Consider the following 27,756-nt stretch of genomic DNA (forward strand, 5'->3'; position numbering starts at 1 on the left):
TCACCACGCACTTTGTCCCGTCATCCAATAGGAGTGGTGTGCGCAGCGACGTGATGATGGCAAAGAAGAGCGACGATCCTGGGCAGCAGTGATGGTCCAGAGCGGCGGGGACCCGGCAATAGCGATGGAGGGCAAAATCCAGGGCAGCGGTGACGGTGAGTATAACTTCCTATACTTACCATTGCACGAATCCCTCAACATACGATGGTTTCAACTAACGATGGTTCATTTGGAACGAAGTACCATCATATATTGAGGGATCACTGTACAAGCACCTCTTTGCCATGTGTACATTGCAGCCAGACTATGTCTAGTCAAAAGATGGAAAACAGCAGAAGTAACGTCGAATGCAGAAATCATTGAAATGGTATCCTTGGTGAAGATTTATGAAGAAGCGTTTTCATGACAATGCGGCAGAGCTAATAAAATAAAGAATTTGTGGGATTTATATTATCCAAATAAAGGTTGATTTAATTATTCTGATATTAATTCACCTTGTTATACACCTGTTATCCTACATACATTACATGACTCTGCTATACCTACCACAATGCTCTATATATTATTGATACTTTATATATGTAAGATTATAAATTGTATCTAAGAGGGAGGAGGAAGAAGCATCTAAGGCGAAAATACAACAACTACGTAAACAATGATTTCGGTAAGTTACAACACCATATAGATATAGAAATTAACAACATAGCTCAAATTTCATATGCTTAATAAAGCCTTTAGCCTTTCATAGCTACGGATTAACATTGGTTATTTTTAATATGCTAAATGTTTAGTACCTTTAGGCTAATTGATGTTATGACAAACGATCATAAATTTATATGAAATGCAACGTTTTTACACCAAATGCATAATTAATAACATTGTCTTATATGGACAAATCTATACTAATCTGTTCTATATTACATGCAAATTCATTGTTGAAATGTTCTTATTACTAACTGGCAGAGGCTGGCAGAGGGGTGTACATGGGTGACAGAGGAGCGTAGGGGTGACAGAGGGCTGTACATGGGTGGCAGAGGGTTGTAGAGGAGTGTACATGGGTGACAGATGGGTTTAGAAGAGTGCACATGGGTGGCAGAGGGGTGTTGAGGAGCATACATTGGTATATCATCTGCAATAGTTACCATGAACGCACACCTATTCAATCGCAGTAGGCAAAATTCCTTGATAGACGGGCTCTACGGGAGTAGTTGGAGTAGTGTACATTGGTGACAGAGGGGTGTAGAAGAGTGTACATGTATGACAGAGGGGTGTAAAAGAGTGCACATGGGTAACAGGGGGGCTAAGGGGGTGACAGAGGGGGTGTACATGGGTGACAGAGGGGTGTAGAAGATTGTACATAGGGGGCACAGGGGGTGACAGAGGGGTGGACAGGCGTGACAAGGTGGTAACAGAGGGGTGGACAGGGGTGACAGAGGGGTGAATATGGGGTGGACATGGGTGACAAGGATGTGGTCAGAGGGGTGGACAATGGAGAGTGAATATGGGTGACAGGGGGATGGACAGGGGTGACAGAGAGGTGGATAGGGGGTGGCCAAGGATGACAGGAGGGTGACAAGGGGGTAAAAGAGGGGTGGAAAGGAGTGACAGAGAGGGATGGACTGGGGTGACAAAGGGACAGAGGGGTGAATAGGGGGGTAGACTGGTGGTGGATGGGGGGTGAACAAGGATGACAAGGGTGTTAAAAGGGGTGAATAGGGGGCTGGACATTGGTGACGGGGTGTATTGGGGGTAGACAGGGGGTTGAATATGGGTGATGGGATGTACAGGGGTGACAGGGTCAGAGGGGTGGACAGGGGTGACAAGGGGGTAAAAGAGGGGTGGACAGGGGTGACAAAGGGACAAAGGGATGAATAGGGGGTGGACATGGGTGACAGAGGGGTAGACTGGGGGGGTGGACGGGGGGGTGAACATGGATGACAGGGGGATGGACAGGGGTGACAGAGGGGTGGACAAGGATGACAAGGGGGTAAAAGACATGTGACAAAGGGACAGAGGGGTGAATATGGGTGACAGGATAGACTGGGGGGTGGACAGAGATGGACTGGGGGATGGACAAGGCGAACATGAATGACAGGAGGGTGGACATGGTTGACGGAGGGGGGTGGACATGGGTGACGGAGGGGGTTGGACATGGGTGACAGGGGGGGGTTGGATATGGGTGGCGGGGGTAGACTGGGGGGTGGATGACAAGGGGGTTGAAAGGGGTGACAAAAGGGTGAATAGGGCGGTGGACGTGGACATGGGTGGATAGGGTTGAAAAGGGGTGACAGAGGGGTGCGCCGCATGGGGGAGGGGGACGCTGGGAGACGCTGTGCATGCAGCCTACCCTTCCCCACTGCGGCACCATGAGTCACAGACGCGCAGGTCGGGGTGGGAAATTGAAAAAGATAAATGAAAAATTCACGGCATAGGGTCCGCCACTGAAAGGTTATCGTCTTGACTCGACAATTTATTACAGCCTCTAGTCACCAGGATCCCAGGATATATTTGGGATACCAAAGCATTACTGAATATTGTGGATAAATTCCAATGGGATCCCTATATGTCCTTGGTGACATTTGATGTCATCTCTTTGTACAGTTGTATACCACATAATAAAGCCTTTTTTGCATTACAGTACCACATCGATAAATACAGTAATTTTTCTAGTGATCTGAAACATTATATTTTGGATGTAACTCAGTCTCTAGTTACTAATATTTTTTTTAAGTTCGATGCGTCTTTCCTCCTCCAGGCGAGGGGTTGTCCGATGGGGCTAAATTCTTGCCCTCATTGGTCAACCTCTACATGTCGTGGTGGGAGGAAAGACCCACCTTCACCCCGCATAGGTTTCACTATTGAGTCAGATCCCATTTCCATCTCCTTTTTGGATGTTACTTTGTTTGGTCATTTAAACAATAACACAGTTGACACTACTCTTTACAGAAAGAAAATCTTCTGCAACTCTTTACTTCATGCCAAAAGCTCCCACCAAAAACACACCATTAAAGGGGTATTCCAGGCCAAAACTTTTTTTATATATCAACTGGCTCCAGAAAGTTAAACAGATTTGTAAATTACTTCTATTAAAAAATCTTAATCCTTCCAATAGTTATTAGCATCTGAAGTTGAGTTGTTTTCTGTCTAACTGCTCTCTGATGACTCACGTCCCGGGAGCTGTGCAGTTCCTATGGGGATATTCTCCCATCATGCACAGCTCCCGGGACGTGACATCATCATTGAGCAGTTAGACAGAAAACTTCAGAAGCTAATAACTATTGGAAGGATTAAGATTTTTTAATAGAAGTAATTTACAAATCTGTTTAACCTTCCGGAGCCAGTTGATATATATATAAAAAAAGGTTTTGCCTGGAATACCCCTTTAATAATTTACCATTGGTGGAGTTCAGTAGAGCCCGGCATTTGTGCTTCTCTGAGGAGGCCTTCACAAAGGAATGCCACATTATAGAAAATAGATTGAGGAAAAGGGGCTATCCCCAGGGAATTGTACGAAAAGCCAGAAATAGTGTGAAAGACAGCCCCAGACCAGATTTTCTCAGAGAATGCGACCAACACCAAAATATACAACACTCTGAAAGCTCCAAATGTCCGCCCACTATTTCCACACAATACAGCAAACAATTTACCAACATCAAAAACACAGTGAATAGCTACTTACCGATTCTATGTGAAGATAGTGTCCTGGAGTGCATCTTGCAGGATGGTTGTAGATTTGTTGTCAAGCGCAGCAACACTATAGGAAACATTTGGTCACCCAGTCTTTTCACTTCTGCTGATAATAGTGGTCATATGACGAATAGAAACTGGTTTTGTCACCAGAGCAATGTCCCTGTGGATGCACCAGATGCACAATATACAAATACATGCACAAAACCTCTACAGTAACATCTACAGTTACAAAACAGTCATTCAATATTCTCCCTCATATCTCTTGCACAACCACACATGTAGTACACTGTATCACATGCACGATATGTGCAAAACAATATATAGGTTCTACATGTAGACCACTAAAGAAAAGAATATCGGAACATATTACAGGTGCCGGATCTACCGCAAACATGAAGGCACCCTTGGGTGTGTCAAAACATTTTAGAGATCATCACTTAAAGGGGTACTTTGCCCCTAGACATCTTATCCCCTATCCAAGGATAGGGGATAAGATGTCTGATCGCAGGTGTCCCACTGCTGGGGACCCCCGCGTTCTCTCCTGCAGATCTGACACGCGCGCGCCGGAGCTCTTAGATTTAAAGGGCCAGTGCGCTCGGAATTATTGTTCACACCTGCACATTTATTATAAGTTTCTGCACCTCCCCCCACTCTCTGCCGGATCTTTGTTTGCCTTAGCGCCTTAGAGAAAGCAGTCTATAGTGTTCCCTTCCGTGTACCTGACCTTTCGTTCCGTGACCTGACCGTGTTCCTAGCCGCCTGCCTATTGATCTTTTGCTTCCCTACTGAGTATGCTCCTGTGCCGCCTGCCCTGACCTCTTGCCAGCCTGACTACGTCCTGCCTATTCCTTCTGTGCCACGCTTCACCTCAGCCACTTGTGGGGTCGAGTCGTGCCAGGGGTAGTGACCCGGGTGCCACCTGCCGCAGCAAGTCCATCCCGCTTTGCGGCGGGCTCTGGTGAAAACCAGCAGCACCTTAGACTCCGCTCCCTGGCACGGCCCGCGTCATCCGCCCCACAGGACCAGCGGATCTACTACATCTCCTGCTTCCGACCACCGTGGCATTACAGATCTATTACCTCCTGGATACCTGTCATCTGTGGTGAGTCGTACATATACTTTCTTATTTATGTAAGCACCACCTGCCCTCTCTGTCCCCAGATGCTGGTCAGCCCTAGAAGCTCCATTAAAGGGGTACTCCCGTGGAAAACTTTTTATTTTTTTTAATCAACTGGTGCCAGAAAGTTAAACAGATTTGTAAATCACTTCTATTAAAAAATCTTAATCCTTCCAGAACTTTTTAGGGGCTGTATACTAAGGAGAAATCAAAAAAAGAAATGCATTTCCTCTGATGTCATGACCACAGTGCTCTCTGCTGACCTCTGCTGTCCATTTTAGTAACTGTCCAGAGCAGCATATGTTTGCTATGGGGATTTTCTCCTGCTCTGGACAGTTCCTAAAATGGACAGAGATATCAGCAGAGAGCACTGTGGTCACAACATCAAAGAAAATGCATTTCTTTATTTGATTTCTCTTCAGTATACAGCCCCTAAAAAGTACTGGAAGGATTAAGATTTTTTTAATAGAAGTGATTTACACATCTGTTTAACTTTCTGGCACCAGTTGATTAAAAAAAAAAAAAAAAAGTTTTCCACGGGAATACCCCTTTAAGGCTAAAGGAATTACCCACGGTTATTGCTGGGCTTAAGTAGGGCAAGAGCCCTGGACCTGATGGGCTCATTGCCTGTTTTTTACACCGAGGTCTTGTCTGGGCCCTTGCTGGCCTCTTACAATGCAGTCGCTGACGGTGCTTCTTTTCCTTCTCAAGCCTTGATGGCGCATATTGTTGTTATACCTAAAGCTGATAAGGATGTGGGCTGTTACAGTTCCTACCGCCCCATTTCCTTACTTAACCCATTAACACGTCTATGCTCGTCCATGTGCCGTTAAGGGGGTATGACGCGGGCACCCGACTCGAGCCCGCGTCATACCGGCAGGCCCCCAGCTGATTCTTGATGCTGGGGGCAGGCATTAATAGCCAACATGCGGCAATCGCCGCGGCTGGCCATTAACCCTTTAGATCGCCGCTGTCAAAGCTGACAGCAGCGTCTAAAGATGCCTTTATCCCGTCCCTGGTGATCACCCCCGCAGCGCGATCGTGGGGGGGGAACTGTTCTGGTAGCCGGAGGGCTTATCTCTGCTCCTGTGCCGCCTCCGGTGCTCAGAATGATAAAGCCTGGCTGGACCAGGCTTTATCAATAGAGCTCAGAGCACACAGATCAATGTTGTTCTATGGAACCACATTGATCTGTATGAGAAATCAAATAATACCTCCTAAAAGTCCCCTAAGGGTACTAAAAGTGTAAATAAAAATAAAAAAGTTTTAAAACACATTAACCCCTTCCTTAAGTTTAAATCACCCCCCTTTTCCCAAATTACATATAAAAATATATATATAAACATAATAAAAATAAACATGTGGTATCTCCGTGTGCGTTTCGAACTATAAAAATATATTGTTAATTAAACCGCACAGTGAAAGGCGTACGCGCCAAAAAATTCCAAAGTCCAAAATAGCGTCTTTTTGGTCACTTTTTATACAATAAAAAAAAGGAATAAAATGCTAAAATCAAAAAGTCCGATCAAAACAAAAATGGTACCGGATTAAAACTTCAGATCACGGCACAAAAAATGAGCCTCAAAACACCCCATACGCGGAAAAATAAAAAAGTTATAGGGGTCCAAAGGACAATTTTAAATGTATTAATTTTCGTGCATGTAGTTATAATTTTTTCCCGAAAAGTACGACAAAATCAAACCTATACAGTGACCCCTTGACTTATGATGGCCTCGACATACGATAATTTCCTCATCACGTCGCCGCGCATGCTGTCCCATCATCCAATAGGAGCGGCATGCGTAGCGACGTGATGGCGGCGACGGAGAGCACGGATGCCGGAGAAGCAGAGGCCTTGCCGGAGTGTCGGGGACACCTTGGGGACGCAGTGACAGCGATGGACGGCGACATCCTGGGCAGCTGTGACAGGTGAGTACAAGTTCCTCCAACAGTGGTCTACAACCTGCGGACCTCCAGATGTTGCAAAACTACAACATCCAGCATGCCCGGACAGCCGTTGGCTGTCCGGGCATGCTTGGTGTTGTAGCTTTGCAACATCTGGAGGTCTGCAGGTTGTAGACCACTGTCCTATACTTTACATTGCACGGATCCCTCAACATGCGATGGTTTCAACAAACGATGGTCCGTTTGGAACGGATTACCATCGTATGTTGAGGGACCACTTTATAAGTAGGGTATCATTTTAATTGTATAGACCTACAGAATAAAGATAGTGTCATTTTTACCGAAAAATTTACTGCGTGGAAACGGAAGCCCCCAAAACTTACAAAAGTTTTTTCTTCAATTTTGTCGCACAATGATTTTTTCACGTTTTGCTGTAGATTTTTTGGGTAAAGTGACTGATGTCATTACAAAGTAGAATTGATGGTGCAAAAAAAATAAGCCCTCATATGGATTTTTAGGTGCTAAATTGAAAGGGTTATGACTTTTAATAGGTAAGGAGGAAAAAGATAAAGTGCAAAAACAGAAAAAACGGTTGGGCCTTAACGGGTTAAAGGGGTACTCCGGTGAAAAACTTTAATAAAAAAAAAAATCAACTGGTGCCAGAAAGTTGAACAGATTTGTAAATTACTTCTATTAAAAAAAAAACCTGATCTTGCCAGTACTTATTAGCTGCTGAATACTACAGAGGAAATTATTTTCAATTTGGAACACAGAGCTCTCTGCTGACATCATGAGCACAGTGCTCTCTGCTGACATCTCTGTCCATTTTAACAACCGTCCAGAGTAGGAGAAAATCCCCAAAGTAAACATATGCTGCTCTGGTCAGTTCCTAAAATGGACACAGATGTCAGCAAAGAGCCCTGTACTCGTGATTCAGCAGAGAGTACTGTGTTCCAAAAAGAAGAGAATTTCCTCTCTAGTATTCAAGTACTGGAAGGATTAAGATTTTTTAATAGAAGTAATTTACAAATCTGTTCAACTTTCTGGTACCAGTTAATTTAAAAAAAGTTTTCCACTGGAGTACCCCTTTAATCTTGATGTAAAGATCTATTCTAAGCTTTTGGCTCTTCGTTTGGGCCCTTTGCTTCCCTCATTGATACACACTGACCAGGTCGAGTACGTACGTAGAGAGGCTAGGGACAATACCCTGAAGACATTCTCCCTCATCGCCGCTGCCAAGGCGCTCAGTGCCCAAATGGGCCTATTCTCTAGTGATGCCAAAAAGGTGTTCAATAGGGTGGGACTTTATGTAGGTTGCATTTATCTCTAGAAGCCCTCTGTATGGGCCCTACCTTCCTACGCTATATTATGGATCTCCATTCAGGAGCGACCGCTCGAGTTCGGGTCAATGGCATGTTGTCCTCCCCTTCCCTATCAACAACAGTACCAGGCAGGGGTGCCCTTTGTCCCCCCTCTTATACGTGATAGTCAAGGAGTATTTGGCAGTGGCGCTTAGGGACAATTCTTCTGTTCCGGGGTTAGTTCTTTAGAGGGGTTTCCTATAAACTGTCCCTTTACGCAGATGATCTGCTCCTTTATGTTACTTCCCCCCCCCCCCCCGTACCTCCTTACCTTCCATTTTAGCTGAATTCTTGAAATTCGGTTCTTTATCCAATTTTAAGGTTAATACTCATAAGTCAGAATTGCTTAACCCCTTGGGGACGGAGCCCATTATGACCCTAAGGACTGGAGCATTTTTTGCAAATCTGACCACTGTCACTTTAAGCATTAATAACTTATAAATTTGATTCCGAGATAGTTTTTTCATGACATATTCTACTTTATGGTAGTGGTAAATTTTTGTCTATACTTACATCATTTCTTGGTGAAAAATTAAAAAATTTGATGAAGAATTAGAAAATTTAGCATTTTTCTAACTTTGAAACTCTCTGCTTGTAAGGAAAATAGACATTCCAAAGAAATTATATATTGACTCACATATACAATATGTCTACTTTATATTTGCACCATAAAGTTGACATGTTTTTACTTTTGGAAGACATCAGAGGGCTTCAAAGTTCAGCAGCAATTTTACAATTTTTCTAAAAAATTTCAAAATCGGAATTTTTCAGGGACCAGTTCAGTTTTGAAGTGGATTTGAAGGGCCTTCAAATGAGAAATACCCCACAAATGACCCAATTATAAAAACTGCAACCCTCAAAGTATCCAAAATGATGTTCAGTAAGTTTGTTAACCCTTTAGGTGTGTCACAGGAATAGCAGCAAAGTGAAGGAGAAAATTCAAAATCTTAATTTTTTTACACTCGCATGTTCTTGTAGACCCAGTTTTTGAATTTTTACAAGTGGTAATAGGAGAAAAAGCCCCCCAAAATTTGTAATCCAATTTCTCTCAAGTAAGGAAATACCTCATATGTGTGTCAAGTGTTCGGCGGGCGCAGTAGAGGGCTCAGAAGGGAAGGAGAGTGAATTTTGCTGAAATGGTTTTTGGGGGGCATGTCACATTTAGAATGCCCCTATGGTGCCAGAACAGCAGAAAACCCCACATGGCATACCATTTTGGAAACTACACCCTTCAAGGCACGTAACAAGGGGTCCAGTGAGCCTTAACACCCCGCAGGTGTTTGACGACTTTTTGTTAAAATTGGATGTGTAAATGAAAAAAAAATAATTTTTTTCACTTAAGTGCAGTTTTTCCCCCAAATTTACAATTTTTACAAAAGGTAATGGGAGAAAATGGCCCCCAAAATTAGTAACCCCATCTCTTCTGAGTATGGAAATATCCCATATTAGGACGTAAAATGCTCTGCGGGCGAACTACAATGCTCAGAAGAGAAGGAGCGCCATTGAGCTTTTGGAAACTGTTCGTTTGGAATTGTAGTCAGTGGCCATGTGCGTTTACAAAGCCCCCTGTGGTGCCAGAACAGTGGACCCCCCTACATGTGACCCCATTTTGGAAACTACACCCCTCACAGAATTGAATAAGTGGATGGACACCTGTGGGGCGTAAATCCTCACTGCACCCCTTATTACATGAGAGGTGTAGTTTCCAAAATGGGGTCACATGTGGGGGGTGTCCATTGTTCTGGCACCACAGGGGGCTTTGTAAACACACGTGGCCCTATATTCCGGACCAATTTTCTCTTCAAAATCCCAATGGCGCTCATTCTCTTCTGAGCATTGTATTGCGCCAGCAGAGCACTTTACATCCACATATGGGGTATGTTCTTACTCAGAAGAAATTGGGCTTTTTTCCTATTTTCCCTTGTGAAAATGAAAAATTTAGGGTAACACCAGCATTTTAGTGAAATTTTTTTTTTTTTTTCATTTTCCCATCCAAATTTTATGAAAATTCGTCAAACACCTGTGGGGTGTTAAGGCTCACTATACCCCTTGTTACGTTCCATGGGGGGTGTAGTTTCCAAAATGGGGTCACATGTGGGTATTTATGTTTTTGCGTTTATGTCAGAACCGCTGTAAAATCAGCCACCCCTGTGCAAATGATCAATTTTGGCCTCAGATGGACATGGTGCGCTCTCACTCCTCATCCTTGTTGTGCATACGCAGAGCATTTTACGCCCACATATGGGGTATTGCGTTACAAATTTTGGGGGTCTTTTTTTTCCTTGTGAAAATAAAAAGTTTGGGGCAACACCAGCATGTTAGTGTAAACATTTTTATTTTTTTTACACTAACAGGCTGGTGTAGCCCCCAACTTTTCCTTTTCATAAGAGGTAAAAGGAGAAAAAGCCCCCCAAAATTTGTAGTGCAATTTCTCCCGATTACGGAAATACCCCATATGTAGCCCTAAACTGTTTCCTTGAAATACGACAGGGCTCCAAAGTGAGAGAGCTCCATGCGCATTTGAGGACTAAATTAGGGATGACATAGGGGTATTCTACGCCAGAAATGCTGGGAGTTGTTGTTTTGCAACAGCTGGAGGCTCCGTTTTGGAAACACTGCCAAACAATAAGTTTTTAATTTTTATTGGGTGGACAGTGTAAGGGGGTGTATATGTAGTGTTTTACCTTTTATTTTGTGTTAGTGTAGTGTTTTTAGCATACATTCGCACTGGCGTGTTACGTTGAGTTTCCCGCTAGGCGTCTGCACTGCGGCGAAAAATTTCCCGCAGCCCAACCTTGAAGCAGGAAACTTACTGTAAACCTGCCTGTGTGAATGATGTAACATGTACATTACATGGGGGGTGGGGGGCAAACCTCCAGCTGTTTCAAAACCACAGCTCCCAGCATGTACTGACAGACCGTGCATGCTGGGAGTTGTACTTTTGCAACAGCTGGAGGCACACTGGTTGGAAAATACTGAGTTAGGTAACAGAACCTATTTTCCAACCAGTGTGCCTCCAGCTGTTGCAAAACTACAACTCCCAGATTGTACTGATCGCCGAAGGGCATGCTGGGAGATGTAGTTATGCAACAGCTGGAGGTTACGCAACTACAACTCCCAGCATGCAGAGACAGCTGTTTGGGCATGCTGGGATTTGCAGTTTTGCAACATCTGGAGGGCTACAGATTATAGACCACTGCACAGTGATCTCCAAACTGTGACCCTCCAGATGTTGCAAAACTACAAATCCCAGCATGCCCAGACAGCAAAGTGCTGTTTGGGCATGCTAGGAGTTGTAGTTTTGCAAGATCTGGAGGAATACAGTTTAGAGACCACTGTGTATTGGTCTTAAACTGCAGCCCTCCAGCTGTTGCAAAACTACATATTCCAGCATGCACAAACAGCTGTCTGGGCATGCTGGGAGTTGTAGTTTTGCAACATCTGGAGGGCTACAGTCTCATACTGTAGCCCTCCAGGTGTTGCTAGGCAACTTACCAGCTTCCTTAGGATCCAGGGAGCCGTCCTCTTCTGCCGCACGACATGCCGCCCGCGCCCCGCTGCCTCCGGATGGGTAAGTGGATCTTCAGCGCCCAGTCCCCTTCGGTTCCCCGTTCTGCCCCACCTATTGTGGGTGGGCAGGACGGGCAAAACTAAAGTTAACCCCCCCGCCCCCGATCTGCTATTGGTTGTCGCTTCTGAAGACCAATAGCAGGGATAGGAGGGGTGGCACCCCTGCCACCTCACTCCTATCCCTTCAGGGGGATCGTAGGCGTCTTAGACAACCGCGATCCCCCTTACATTCCTGGTCACCATAGACCCGTATGACCCGGAATCAGCACAAATCGCAAGTGTGAATTCACTTGCGATTTGCGCCGATATGGGGGTGTCTAATGACCCCCTCTGGGCATTTGCACGGGTGCCTGCTGATCGATATCAGCAGTCACTCCAGTCCCCACCAGGCGCGCGGCGGGGACCGAAATTCCCACGGGCGTATGGATACGCCCTTCGTCCTTAAGTACTGGGACGCAAGGACATATGCATACGCCCTTCATCCCCAACAGATTAAAGGGGTGCTCCACTGGAAACTTTTTTTTTTTTTTTTTTAATCAACTGGTGCCAGAAAGTTAAAGAGATTTGTAAGTAACTTCTACTAAAAAAATCTTAATCCTTCCAGTACTTATCAGCTGCTGTTATGATCCACAGGAAGTTCTTTACTTTTTGAAGTTTCTTTCTGTCTGACCACAGTGCTCTCTGCTGACACCAACTGTCCAGAGCAGGACATTTTTTCTATGGGGATTTTCATATGCTCTGGATAGTTCCTGACATGGACAGAGGTGTCGGTAGAGAACACTGTGGTCAGACAGAAAGAAAATTCAAAAAGAAAATAATCACCTGTGGATCATAACAGCAGCTGATAAATCCTGGAAGGATTAAGATTTTTTTTAAATAGAAGTAATTTACAAATCTGTTTAACTTTCTTGCACCAGTTGATTTAAAAAAAAAAAAAAAAAAGTTTTCCAGTGGAGTACCCCTTTAATATTTCCCTATTTCCCAGAGACTCTCTTGGCTCACCTCTCAGTTTCCCTTTAAACTCCAGCACCGTTCTCTCAGTTACCTGGGTGTTCACCTAGTGGTTGACCTGAACGATTTGTTTGCAGTCAATTTTCTTTCTCTTCTGTATGCCATTGAATGGGATTTGACGCAATGGCATCTTCTCACACTCTCTTGGTTTGGCAAGATGGCCGCTCTGAAGATGGATGTCCTGCCCAGGGTCCTGTACCTGATGCAGACCTTGCCCATTAGACTGTTGGCCGCTTTTCTTACTCAACTTCGCTCTGTTGCTCTAAGCTTTTGTGGTCCCCTGGGGGCCCGAGACTTGCTCATACAGTATTACTTAGATGGAGGGAGAGGGACGGAGTGGGTCTCCCCGATTTCTGTCTTTACTTCTTGGCCACGGTCTGCACCAGGGTACTAGATCTCTGTCATCATTCGGATTCCAAACAAACAATGGGTTGCCCTAGAATCTTGCCTCTCCCCTCTGCTGTGGCGCTGCCCTGGATTCCCTCGGAGCATCGCCCTTCGGGCTTCTTGCTCCCATACAGTGGGGCAAAAAAGTATTTAGTCAGCCACCAATTGTGCAAGTTCTTCGACTTAAAAATATGAGAGACCTGTAATTTTCATCATAGGTATACCTCAACTACAAGAGACATAATAAGAAAAAAAATCCATAAAATCAGTGTGTCTGATTTTTAAACAAATTTGTTTGCAAATTATGGCGGAAAATAACTATTTGGTAAATAACAAAAGTTCATCTCAATACTTTGTTATATATCTATCTATCTAAATATATATATATATATATATATATATATATATTTGTTGGCAATGACAGATCAAACGTTTTCACACTGTTGCTGGTATTTTGGCCAATTCCTCCATGCAGATCTCCTCTAGAGCAGGGTTTTGGGGTCCTGCATAATGAGTGGCTTACCGATGGTAGCCTTTGTTACTTTGGTCCCAGCTCTCTGCAGGTCATTCACGAATTCCCTCTCCTCCCATACGGTTTCCCTGATTTATGGAGCGCTGCGACTGGAGATTGAGACTCCCGCAAAACCTCCTTATGTTCTCAAGTGGGAGTCGGACCTGGGTAGGTCTCTCTCTGATACAGAGCTTTCCAAAATATTTTTGCTTACTCATAAAACTTCTGTCCGCTAGGCCCCAAGAACGCAATTTTAAGATTATCTCCAGATGGTACAGATGCCCAGATCGGATCCATGTGATGTCCCCTTTGGCCTTGGCCCTGTGTTGGCGCTGCGGCAGGGCAATCTGTTCTTAACTTCATATTTGGTGGGATCACCCTTTGATCCATCCATTCTAGGCTTCTGTATATGACAACCAGGTAAATTCAGCCACTGTTCTGTGTTCCCCTGAGTGTGCTCTCATCTTTATATCAGAGTTCATTCCCGCAGGCTAAGAAGGGGCTAGTGAGACATATCCTTTGTGCTGCTCGGACGGGTGTTCCGAGACATCGGAAAATCGGTGTTGAATCTGTTTCGTACAATGGAGGAACTGGTAGCTTCTGAGGAGGACAAACTGTATTTTTTTTGGATCTGGTTCCCTTGGGATTCTTTAAGATTCCCCTGCGTTCTCCCGCTGTTTTTTTTTTTTTTTTTTATCGCTCCCATCCCCCTCTCCTTATTCTCCCTCTTCCCTTGCCCATGTTCCCTGTGTCTGCCCCCTCCGGCCCTCGGTATCTTCTCAGTAAGGGGGCAGACCCTTTTGTTAACTTGGTGCTTTCACATATGTGTTTTAACTTGCTGAAGATGTACATGTTTGTTGGACATGCGTGTCAGTTAGTAATTTCTGTCCTTGCTGATGTTTTTCCATGCCTTTATTGTTCTAAAACCTTTTTTTCAATAAAAATAGATATGACATAAAAAAAAAAAGACTGAATGCGCATATTCAATATTCGTTTTTATTTCCATGAAATGAGTTGATAATTTTTCTTTTTGTGAACGGTTAAAGAAAATATGTCAGTGTTTTAATCCCCCCCCTAAACCTATCACACAATCGTGTAGTGCGGGTAATGGCGATTAAAAAAACAGTAGTCCCATTGTCCAGATTAGCCCAGCTGTTCCACCGCAAATCGCATTTTTTTTTCTATTTATGCTAATGAGGGCCTTGGAGCATGGGCGGAGCTCCGATCTGAGCTTGGGGCATCTTCGCCAGGCGGCCGCTTGAAAAAACTAATATTACCAGCCAGAATAGCTCAATTAGTTTAGGTACATTCTTTATGAAATGCTACTCGGTGGACTGCTATTAATGCTTCAGAGCTCCAGTTATGCCCCATCACTCTTGATAGATCACTTCTAAACGCAGAGCACCAAATTCTGATTCCTGGCACTTTAGAACAGTTTGAGAACAATTTTCCCTCCATTCTCTACCTACTCCAGCTACCCTGCTATTTTGTGATCCAGTAATTCCTCTAGGCATCATGGCAGTTATGTTCACATGGTTAAAACTTCGCTGTGTACGGTGAAGCAGAATCCCATTGAAATCAATATTTGAAATGTTTCCACAGAATTCAGCTTTGAAATCCCACACTGAACGTAGCCTTACAGTGTAAATAGCCTGGTCCTTAACCTCTTAAAGGACCCAGGACGTACGGGGACGTCCCCGCACCCGGGCTTTAAGGACCCAGGACGTCCCCGTACGTCCTGGCGTTTTCCGGTCTCTGCCGCTCGCCGGGCAGAGATCGGAACTGGATGCCTGCTGAAATGCTTCAGCAGGCATCCAGGGCAAACGCCGAGGGGGGCCATGTAGGCCCCCCCCCCATGACGGCGATCGTCGCAAATCGCAAGGGAAATCGCCCTTGCGATCTGCGGCGATTTCAGGCTGATCGGGTCTCTGGAACCCGACCGCCCGGTAATTTCGCATGATCCCGGCTGTCACAGACAGCCAGGACCATGCTAAAGAATAGGAGCGTGGTGGCAAGCCTGCCACCTCCTCCTATTCCCTGCGATCCGTCGGTTAGTTAACCGACCAATCGCAGAAGGGGGGGGGGCGGTTACTTCCTCCCGTCCTGCCCGGCCCCTTTAAGTCCGGAGAGGACGGGAGGAAGACCGGAGGACGCGGCGGTGGACGGGGGAGTGCTGGGGACCGGCCCCGGTACTTACCTCGTCCCTGAAGACCCGGATCCCTGCGATGAAGACGACGACGGCGACAGGTGAGTAGATCTTCAGCCGCGGTCGGGCCCTTTACAGCAATGCACGTCACCGTAAAGCGACATGCATTGCTGTATTGGGACCCTGTAAACTACAACTCCCAGCATGCCCAGACAGCCCTTGGCATCTGCGCATGCTGGGAGTTGGCATGCTGGGAGACCACTGTGCCCTTCCAGATGTTGCAAAACTACACATCCTCAGCATGCCCTTACAGTCCAGGCATGATGGGAGTTGTAGTTCTGTAACATCTGGCCCTTCAGATGTTGCAGAACTACAACTCCCAGCATGCCTGGACAGTTTTGGCATACTGGGAGTTGTAGTTTTGTAACATCTGGAAGGGCACAGATTGGGAACCACTGTAGTAGTGGTCTGCAAACTGTAGTCCTCCAGATGTTGCAAAACTACAACTCCAAGCATGCTGCGAGTTGTAGTTCGGCAACATCTGGCTCTAAAGATGTTGCCGAACTACTACTCCCAGCATGCCTGAGAATGTTTGGGAGTTGTGGTTTTGCAACAGCTGGACGCACACTGGTTGGGAAACATTGTTTCCTAACTCAGTGTTTCCCAACCCGTGTGCCTCCAGCTGTTGCAAAACTATAACTACCAGCATGCACTGAGACTGTGCATGCTGGGAGTTGTAGTTTTGCAACAGCTGGAGGTCCCCCCCCCTGTGAATGTACAGGGTACATTCACATGGGCAGGGGCTTACAGTGAGTATCGGGCTGCAAGTTTGCAATGCAGCAAATTTTGCGCGGCAGCTCAAACTCGCAGCAGGAAACTCGCTGTAACACCCGCCCGTGTGACTGTACCCTAAAAACACTACACTACACTAACACAAAATAAAATAAAAAGTAAAAAACACTACATATACACATACCCCTACACAGCCCCCCTCCCTCCCCAATAAAAATGAAAAACGTCTGGTACGCCACTCTTTCCAAGATGGAGCCTCCAGCTGTTGCAAAACAACAACTCCCAGTATTGCCGGACAGCCGTTGACTACCCCTATGTCCACCCCTATGCAAAGCGTACCCCTAGCGTAGAATACCCCTATGTCCACCCCTATGCAAATCCCTAATTCAGGCCTCAAATGCACATGGCGCTCTCTCAATTCGGAGCCCTGTCGTATTTCAAGGCAACAGTTTAGGGCCACATATGGGGTATCGCCGTACTCGGGAGAAATTGACTAACAAATCTTGGGGGTCTTTTTCTCCTTTCACCCCTTATGAAAAGGTTAAGTTGGGGTCTACACCAGCATGTTAGTGTAAAAAAATAAACTTTTTACACTAACATGCTGGTGTTGCCCTATACTTTTCATTTTGACAAGAGGTAAAGGGGAAAAAAGCCCCCCAAAATTTTTAACGCAATTTCTCCCGACTACGGAGATACCTCTGGGGGCGCACAACAAGGCTCAGAAGGGAGAGTGCGCCATGTACATTTGAGGTGATTTGCACAGGGGTGGCTGATTGTTACAGCGGTTTTGACAAACGCAAAAAAAAAAACACATGTGACCCCATTTCGGAAACTACACCCCTCACGGAATGTAATGAGGGGTGCAGTGAGAATTTACACCCCACAGGCGTCTGACAGATCTTTGGAACAGTGGGCTGTGCAAATTAAAAATGTTGTACAGCCCACTGTTCCAAAGATATGACAGACACCAGTGGGGGGTAAATGCTCAATTTACGCCTTGTTACATTCCTCAAGGGGTCTAGTTTCCAAAATGGTATGCCATGTTGGGGTTATTTTGCTGTCCTGGCACCATATGGGATTCCTAAATGCGACATGCCCCCCGAGCAAAATTTGCTCTCAAAAAGCCAAATATGACTCCTCCTCTTCTGAGCATTGTAGTTCGCCCGTAGTGCACTTCAGGTCAACTTATGGGGTACCTCCATACTCAGAAGAGATGTGGTTACAAATTTTGGGGGGTATTTTCTGCTATTAACCCTTGCAAAAAATTTTTAATTTTGGGGGGAAACACACCTTTTAGTGATCTATTTTTATTTTTTTTACGTATGCAAAAGTCGTGAAACCCCTGTGGGGTATTAAGGCTCACTTAATTCCTTGTTACGTTCCTCAAGGGGTCTAGTTTCCAAAATGGTATGCCATCTGTTTTTTTTTTGCTGTCCTGGCACCATAGGGGCTTCCTAAATGTGACATGCCCCCCGAGCAAAATTTGCTCTCAAAAAGCCAAATATGACTCCTTCTCTTCTGAGCATTGTAGTTCACCCATAGTACACCTCAGGTCAACTTATGGGGTACCTTCATACTCAGGAGAGATGGGGTTACAATGTTTGGGGGGTATTTTCTGCTATTAACCCTTGCAAAAATTTGAAATTTGGGGGGAAACACACATTTTTGTGAAATTTTATTTTTATTTTTTTTACATATGCAAAAGTCGTGAAACCCCTGTGGGGTATTAAGGCTCACTTTATTCCTTGTTACGTACCTCAAGGGGTCTAGTTTCCAAAATGGTATGCCATGTGGGGGATTTTTGCTGTTCTGGCACCATAGGGGCTTCCTAAATGCAACATGCCCCCCAAAAACCATTTTAAAAAAATCCCCTTGTCGCTCCTTCGTTTCCGAGCCCTCTACTGCGCCCGCCGAACACTTTACATAGACATATGAGGTATGTGCTTACTCGAGAGAAATTGGGCTACAAATTGAAGTATACATTTTCTCCTTTTTCCCCTTGTAAAAATTCAAAAACTGGGTCTACAAGAACATGCGAGTGTAAAAAAATGGAGATTGTGAATTTTCTCCTTCACTTTGCTGTTATTCCTGTGAAACACCTAAAGGGTTAAAACGCTGACTGAATGTCATTTTGAATACTTTGGGGGGTGCAGTTTTTATAAAGGGGTCATTTGTGGGGTATTTCTAATATGAAGACCCTTCAAATCCACTTCAAACCTGAACTGGTCCCTGAAAAATTGTGAGTTTGGAAATTTTGTGAAAAATTGGAAAATTGCTGCTGAACTTTGAAGCCCTCTGGTGTCTTCCAAAAGTAAAAACACGTAAATTTTATGATGCAAACATAAAGTAGACATATTGTATATGTGAATAAAAAAAAAAATTTGGAATATCCATTTTCCTTACAAGCAGAGAGCTTCAAAGTTAGAAAAATGCAAAATTTTCTAATTTTTCATAAAATTTTGGGATTTTTCACCAAGAAAGGATACAAGATACCACAAAATTTTACCACTATGTTAAAGTAGAATATGTCACGAAAAAACAATCTCGGAATCAGAATAAACATTAATAACTCTGGAATGCTTTTAGTTATCAAGATGTGCAGATGTGCAAAAAATGTCCGGGTCCTGAGGTGTAAAATGGCTGGGTCCTTAAGGGGTTAAAGGTGTTAAGCCTGAGCTATGATCTCACAGTAGGAGTTAGGCTGGGTCCACACTACGTTTTGTCCCATACGGGAGCGCATACGGCAGGGGGGAGCTAAAAGCTCGCGCTCCCGTATGTGACCGTATGCGCTCCCGTATGTCATTCATTTCAATGAGCCGACCGGAGTGAAACGTTCGGTCCGGTCGGCTCATTTTTGCGCCGTATGCGCTTTTACAACCGGACCTAAAACCGTGGTTGACCACAGTTTTAGGTCCGGTTGTAAAAGCGCATACGGCGCAAAAATGAGCCGACCGGACCGAACGTTTCACTCCGGTCGGCTCATTGAAGTGAATGGCATACGGGAGCGCATACGGTCACATACGGGAGCGCGAGGTTTTAGCTCCCTCCTGCCGTATGCGCTCCCGTATGGGACAAAACGTAGTGTGGACCCAGCCTTAGCTACCTTTCCTGTAGTCTGAAACAGACTGCTGTGTAAAAGGACAAGTCTTCCAAAGACTCAACAGGACGTCTATGCATTGAGAGCTTCTTTCATTAACCCTTTTCCTCTTTGGGGATTTTTCATTTTTGCACTTATGATTTTTAGAAGGTGTGAAGGAATAAACTAAACACTTTCAATTTTACACCTAAAAATCCGTACGAGGGCTTGTTCTTTACGCCAGCAATTTTACTTTGTAATACTAATAATTTCACCACAAAATCTACAGCAAACCTATGCAGTGAAGTCTTCTGTAAAAAATTGCACCTTATATTTTTTCTGTAGGTCCATACGGTCGCAAATATACCCAATTTATATAGGTATGGTTTTAGTTTACTTTAAAATATATAAAATTACATGCACCAAAAATTAATAAGTTGAAAAATGTCCTCTTCTGACCTATACTTTTTTTATTCTACCGTATAAGGGGCGATATGAGGGCTCATTTTTTTGCACAGTTATCTGAAGTTTTTATTAGTACCATTTTTGTTCCGATCAGCCTTTTTGATCACTTTTCATTTATGGTATAAAAAGTGACCAAAAATACGCAATTTTGGACTTTGGAATTTTTTTTACGTGTACGCCATTGAACATGTGGTTTAATTAAAGATATATTTTTAAAGTTTGGACATTTACGCATGCGGGGAAACCACGTTTATTTTTATTTACAGTTTTTTTTTTTAACTAGGAAAGGGGGGGGGGGGTGATTTGAACTTTTATTAGGGAAGGCGTTAAATCACATTTATTAACTTTTTTTTTCTGCTATGTTATAGCCCCCATAGGGGGGTTATAACATTGCATACACTGATCTCTTACACTGTTCACTGCCATATAATAGCTTGGCATTGATCAGGGTTATGTCCGGCACGGAGCAGTCATTTGGTGATCGAACAGAGAGGACGCGTCCTGCAAGCTGTTCAGGAAGTTGTGATTTCACTGTGGCAGTCCCGACAGCACTACTGAGCTAACCGGCAATTTTTACTTTTGTTTAGACGCGGTGATCAAGTTTGATTGCCACATCTAAGTTGTTAATGCTGAACATCAGCCCGATCCGCGATGTCCAGCATTTGCCGTGGGTCCTGGTTGCCTATAGCAACTGGGACCCACCGGGTATGATGCGCGTGTCATACCTTGGGAGCCGCAAACGGACGACAATGTACATCCATTTGCTGCAAGGGGTTAAGCATAGGATAAAAATATTATAAAAAGTCAATAAAAAATTAACATGAATTACTGTATATTTACCAAAACAAATAAGTCTTCCCAAGGGGACAGGCAGAAGGGCTGCTTCTATCATTTACCTTCATTTAGGTTTGTACTTTTTGTTAGCCATAAGAATTGCAGCCTCTGAACTCTCTTACATATGTTGTTCTAAGACCATTTTTTTATTATTTGTTTTATTTTGAATAAAAGTTTTTGCCAGTTTTGAAGGTCATTGATAATGGATTAAAGTGATCAGTTAGGTACCCATACCATTTAAAGTCAGCATGTTTAAAAAGGAGGTCAATATCTTGCACAAACCTACTGATAAATCAGTATTTTATTTTTTCTTTAATAGTTGTATAATTCCATTTTTTTTTATTTACACAGGAGTCAAAAGTTTAAATAAAATAAAAAAAATGAAACCTTTAAAATGAAATACAAAACTGTAAACCTCTATATGCACTGTATGAAAAAATAAAATAAAAAAACAACTTACATGCAATGTACAATGAAAACAAATAACAAAACAAATTTGCCTAGCAAATATGCTGCATTTTTTCCATACAAATTTGTGAATGGAAAATCCACAGCAGATTTAGTCAGGCATGCAGTGGATCTAAAAATTTTCCCTGCAAGTCAAATTACTGCTTTTGATTTTACGTTGTTAGAAGGGTGAAAATCCAAAAGTTACAAATGCAGATTTTGCTAAAGGTTTCTAGCAAAATCCAGCAGCACATACACCAACAGTGAAATCTCACAATCCCTTAAATCATACATTTTTAAATAGATAAAAGTCAGTAAACATAAGATGATCAATTTATAATGCTGACACCAGGAGGGGCCTGTGTGTTTATTTTTATTTATTTTTTTACATTTCTGATGTGCATTTTATTTAATTTTTTTTTTTAAATCCTCTTGCTTTCCACGAATAATGTAATTTATTTAAAGCACAACAACTTGTAATTTTACAATAGAAATCCCTGTGCAAATAGCCTCCCATTTAAAAAGGTGTTGTCCTGCCATTAGCATGTTTCCCCTATCCACAGAATAGGTGATACGTATGAGAGAGGGCTAGGACCCTCCCCTGACCTTGAGAGTAGGGGTCTCCAAGTATCCTGCCAGAAGATAGCATCCTCTTCCCTCATTGTCTATAGGGGCTTTCGGAGACAGCAAGCGTAATCTTCGACAGTCCCTTAGACAGTGGAGTGGCAGAGCCCACATGCTACCACTACTCCATTCTGAGTTAATACCTGGTGGTCCAACCCCCTTGATATACTTGTATCCTCTTTTCTTAGGACAGGTGATAAGTGTTAATGGTGAGACAAACCCTCTAGGTGGCACTAATGCTATTAAAGGGTTTAACGAGTGATTTAAAAATAAACCAGAACACAAAAAAGAAACCTAAATAAAAAGCAAAAAAACACACAATTATGGTAAAAAAAAAGTTTTAAACTAAGCAATTTACATATATTTCAAATCAAAACAGCAAAATCTGCTTAAAATACACTGTACCCAAAGTGGTAAAAACAATACATTTTTGCTGGTGTCTGATTTCTTGGAGCTTGTATTCCAAATGCGCATATCCCAAATGTCCATGTATTCTCCATGAATAAAAAAGTAATTTACAGAATCAGGAGAGTAACTAGAAGATTTAAAAAAAAATATATTTTTTTTATTAATAATTTTTTTTAAAGTTTACAACAAATATCAAAACGAGCATCTCGAGAAGACCAACCCTTTATCCAGATCAGATTGTGTGACAGATTTGTAGCCCATACATTATGCACAGTGGCCATTTTCTGTGAGAAGACCACCCCCATAGAAGACCACTTTTCAATGTAAATTTTAGGTGGTCTTCTAAAAGAAGATTCTCTGTATCAGCTGCGCTATGAAATGTTACATTTCTTTAATTCAGTGATCTAGTAACAAAAAGGTAAAGCAAGAAGAAGAAAAAAAAAAAAAGTGGGGGAAGGAGGATAGTGGGCAATAGGCAGACACTTACTTCCGTAACTGTGGTCTTTATAAATTTCTTTCTTGAAGTCAAATCACACTTCGGATAACTTTCATTTACCTTTTTTATAAAAAAATAAAAAAGTTAAATACTCCATTCACAACCTCAAGACATTCATACACAGACATTAGATATAGTATATTGATTTAAGGCAACTGATCTGAAAGATGAGGCTTTAACATGCTGTTTAATGGGTACCTTCTTGCAGATTTGTTTCATTGTGACTTCTTCAAGATTTGCTTCAGCCAAAAGCTTCTTTACGGTATCACGTAGGTCATCATCCGTAGGTGGTTTATACACCTTTTTGATTAAAGGTTCATCATCTGAGCTGTCATCCAATTCACTCTCTGACTGAACAGCTTTCTCTGCAAACATATTTGGTAATCTTTTACTAGACTATTTTCCAAGACACAGAAATAGCAACGAATTGAGGAAATGGCAATCATAATGCTAGAAAAAGCTTTCAAATGCATATTGAGTGAGCAGTGCTTTCTTTAACCCCTTAACGATCACAGACTATGTTTACGTGCGTGGCCAGCTCCCGTTATGTGAAGCGCGCTTTATATCTGGTGGGTCCAGCAACCAGGAACTGCGGCTAATACCGTACATCGCCGATCGGGCTGATTTCCAGTATTAATCCTTTAGACGTCGCTATCAAAAGTTAATCGCGCGTCTAAAACGGGAGAAAACAGTTACCAGTTAGCTCAGCGGGTTGTTAGGGACTGCCTCGGTGAAATCGTGGCGTCCCAAACAGCTGAGAGGACAGCAGGAGGGTGCTTACCTTCCTCCTCACTGTCCAATCTGTGTTCTACTCCTCCAAGCCTGTCGTACAGGCTGGATCAGCAGAGAATCGATAACACTGATCAATGCTATTTAAACAAAAACAAAAAAAAGTTAAATGTGAATAAGCCCTTCCCCTAATAATTTTAATCACCAGCAGTAGATTAGAAGAAAGAAAGAAAGAAAGAAAAAAAAAAAAAGAAAAAGAACCAGGCTGAACCAGACTGTCACTCCAACAGAACAGAGGTGATCAACAGTCGCAGGTCTTTAGAACAAGATCACAGGAAGGCCCGAGGCACACCACACCGAACTGAAGGGCCTTAGCATACATAGTGACACAGACCTGGTTACCTCACGATAATAGTGAGGTACCAAACTGCAGAAAAGTCCGGCAGAATTGAAGACAAGACTCCGCACCCAATGGTGTCACAACCATGCCCCTAGCAGACCAACGTGGCACTCTTAGAAAATGCAAACCGAGAGTGCAGCTGTAGCCATGAAAAGCTATGGAACCTGCAGGAGATGCCCACACACCATCTCCTAAAGGTGCTAGACTCCAGGACTGCTGTCACAGATGCAAGCGATGAGGGATGCATGTGGGGCAGGAAACATGCAGACACAGAAGAGGTCCCATAAACCCATAGAGGCACATTTTGTGGAACTTCACATGGAAGGAGTCACCGGACAGTCGTGGGATCGGCAGGAATGGGAGAGCTAACCTGGTGGATTATAGAAAGCCATGTAGACAGGGTCTGGCTATCTGGCATAGGGACCATGGCCACACCGGGTCCCGCATTCAGAACCACACACTAAAAGTGGGCTACCAGCCTGAAGCCATGAGAACGACAGGCATGTTGAGTGGGACCTAGTATAAAGTAGGGAACCCCACAGAACTAGCATGTGGCGCATTGCAGAGAGCCCATGGAGCAACATGGGGAGACCCACTCTGAATGAAACCTAGGCAGTGGGTTACTGAACTTCCGTCACGCTGTGGGAAGTGTAGGGTAGGTGACCCGATGTAGCAGCAAACTACGAGGACAGTCGTCCGGCTGACTGGTTGAGGATTCCTGAGCACACAGGAACATTCCTTCAAACCCTCCCACAGACAGTAGGGCACAGGAGTGCGGCCAATCTTATGGGCAACCCGGTGGTGTAGGAGACCATGCAGACTAATGACTGGCAGCAGTCCCTTGTGCCTGCAGGAAGCCTCTGAGGTACAGGAATCCAACAGTGAGGTACGGGAATCCACAATTATGCACGCGGCAGCCCAGTGATGGTAGCCCGACAGTGGCGGAAACTGTGCAGACAATGGTCTGGCATAATGCGTGCCTGACCTCTGGAGTTAAGGGGGACACAGTCAGATAGGCAATAACTCTGCCCCTTTGACGCATGTGGAAGGGCAGTGAAGCCTAGAAACCATGAATAGAATCCCCGTCACCCAGGGAGATCGGGGAAGGCTTAGGTGTATTCCCTTTGCCCTGTATAGGGTCCACAGGATGCCAGGTCATTCCACCAGACACAGCGCACCAACAGTGAGGTACCGGAACTTCAGCCGCAGATCAGCCCTTGGAGAAGTGAGGCGACACAGAAAACCATGCAGACCCCTGTCTGGCTTACTGGTATGTGTCCATGTACACAACGGTGCACTCCAGCGGTCACCTCACACTAGTAGTGGGGTACCAAAATCCAGCCGCGGATGCGGCAGTTTTAAGATGAGCGACAGGTGAGACTACTGTCTGGTCTAATAAGAGCAGGTGCAATCCATGGCCACACAGGGACACTTCCACGGAGACCTCGCACTAGACAAGGGGATCCACGACAGCAGCCGCGGATGAGGCAGCTTGTGGAGGAGTGAATAATGTACACGTCAAAAACACCTGCCGACATGGCAAACATGTCATGACAACCGGTGGTAGAGGAGAAACAGTCATGACTGTAACCTCGGTATCTTCCAAGGGATCATGAAATCCCTGGCACGACCTGCTACAGCAAGTCACATATGTTTCTGACAGAATCAGGACCGTGGCGAAAGCAGGTATGCCAGAGGCAAACCACAACTGACTCAATGCAATGTGTCATATCAGGTCCCGTACAGGGTGATGGAGACAATAAAAGGGGCCCTCGTAAACAGCCCCAGAAAAGAGCCCAGTAGATATTTTTAGTTCACTGTACCCGAAGATTCTGCCATATCGGGGGCGACTGAAGCAAACCTCTAAATCAGCCCCCGTTCTCAAAAATCCATTTAATATATGGTCCCCATATAGTGGACATATCAGATTAAACTGATACTACACTTGATCTTAGCCTGTACTATCTATCGATTCTCACCCTTTTGACTAAGCCTGTAATTTTCTGTCCCCAGAGGTCACAAGGGTGCATGGAAAATAAGGCACAATTTAATTATAGGCCCCAAGAGGGCACTAAAAACACCACTAAATGGTCTTCGAGACCAGCAGCAGAGATTCACTTTTTTTCCAATACACACACTAAGTAAGGAAGTGTAGGGAACAAGGTGCCTTGCGCTAAATCTGTACTTATGATCCACGAAAGTAGAACGGACTAGGAAGCCCACACTACGTCCCCCATGCAGGGACACTAAGGAATACTACTGCTGCAGTCTCGGAGCGGCGAAGGTACAGAGCAGCTCGCTTGGAAGGTGTCCCACAGCTCCAAGGCCAGGGGACAAGAGCGGGCTGGACCAAGGCAAACTGAGCTGCTCAGAGAACGGAGCGCCGCCAACCCCCACAATGAAGGAGGGGCGGAACAAGAAGCTTGTGGAGGGAAGCAGCTAGGCGCCCATCAGATCCGCGGGTTATAGGAATGATCCGTGGGGCCGAGCCACATGTCGCCATAGCCCTCTGAAAAATGGAGAATAGGCGCAGTCAGAGGCGCACTGGCTAAAGGGAAGAAGAAGGGTGGCCATGTGCTGCCAGAGCCCTTGACTCCCATCGGCTGGGGGAAAAAATAGCTGGCAGAAAGGAGGAACACCAAGGCTGTTCAGAGGTGAGCCAGAAAAGAATGCCTGAGGAGGGAGCCGCCACACAAGGCCGGTGGCTGTCCTGCACAGGACAAAGTATGCAGACACAGCCCTCTGATGAAACCTTGAGCGAGCCCTGCAAAAAAGGACATAGAACCTTTTTAAAGGGGGGGAGGGGGGTACATACTCCCCTGCGGACGCCATCTGCGGACGTTTGTGCCCCCAGGAATGGTGAAATTATTAAGATATAAACTAGTCCCCTGGGCGTAGTCCCAAACTCTTACCTAGTCGGCCGACGCCCCTTGGCTTGATTGACGGGCTGCGTCCTCACTCTGCTCCGTCTGTTCACTGAGCAGAGCTATGACGTGGCCCGTCAATCAAGCCGAGGGGGAGTCGCTGCCAGCCGAAGTAACGGACTAGGTAAGAGGAGCTCCCTGCCCAGGGGACTACTTACGGGGCCAGTGGGGACTAGTTTATAAACTTCATATCTTCACCATGCCTGGGGGCACAAACGTCCCCCCGGGATGGTGAGGATAAAGATTTTACCTTATTTAAACGTTTTGCCAAGCATTATTTAGAGTAAAAGCTGACGATTGGTTCCCTTAACGTAGTAAAATAAAACCTGTATAAATTAGATATCTTTGTATACCGCATGGACCTACAGAATAAAGATATGGTGTCATTTTTACTGAAAAGTGCAATGCGTAGAATCGGAAGTCCCCAAAATTTACAAAATGTTTTTTATTTTTATTTTGCCCCACAAATTTTTTACTTGTTTCTTTGGTGAAATTATTGATGTCATAACAAAAGTACAATTAGTGGGGCAAAAAAATAAATAAATAAAATCAAACAAGCCCTCATGTGAGTTAAGCGTTTTGATTTTTAAAAGGGGAGGCGGAAAATACGAAAAAGCAAAAATGAAAAAAAAAAAAAAAAAAAAAAAAAAACGTGGTCCTTGATGGGTTAAAGATAGGTTTTTAACATCTTAAAAGGACGCAGGGCGTACCTGTACGCACTGTGTTTAAAACGGGGTCACGCCATGACCCTGCATCACACCGGGTTGATCTTGGCTGCTAGTGACGCGGCGATCAAAGTTGATCACCGCATCCAAACCTAAAGTAAAAGCTTACGGGCACAGCTCAGTGGGGCCGATATGGAC

The 27,756-nt window shown here is 44.3% G+C and overlaps 1 protein-coding gene and 1 pseudogene across 10 annotated transcripts in view; both read right to left on the reverse strand.

The window, feature by feature from the left end:
* Positions 1-21,640: 21,640 nt before the first annotated feature.
* The window catches only part of DEK (DEK proto-oncogene), a 122,408-nt gene continuing 116,292 nt past the window's right edge, over positions 21,641-27,756 (reverse strand). For all 10 annotated transcript variants that reach the window (XM_056521260.1, XM_056521255.1, XM_056521253.1 and 7 more), the window contains 3 exons: positions 23,039-23,205; positions 22,832-22,900; positions 21,641-22,471 (listed from right to left, as the gene is read on the reverse strand). In XM_056521260.1, coding sequence (XP_056377235.1) covers positions 22,460-22,471; positions 22,832-22,900; positions 23,039-23,205 — 248 coding nt within the window. In that variant the 3' untranslated portion in view covers positions 21,641-22,459. The remainder of the gene's footprint in view (positions 22,472-22,831; positions 22,901-23,038; positions 23,206-27,756) is intronic.
* On the reverse strand, positions 25,777-25,938 carry LOC130274702 (U2 spliceosomal RNA; annotated as a pseudogene).

The sequence above is a fragment of the Hyla sarda genome, chromosome 5, assembly GCF_029499605.1.
Source record: "Hyla sarda isolate aHylSar1 chromosome 5, aHylSar1.hap1, whole genome shotgun sequence".
Classification (NCBI taxonomy): Eukaryota; Metazoa; Chordata; class Amphibia; order Anura; family Hylidae; genus Hyla; species Hyla sarda.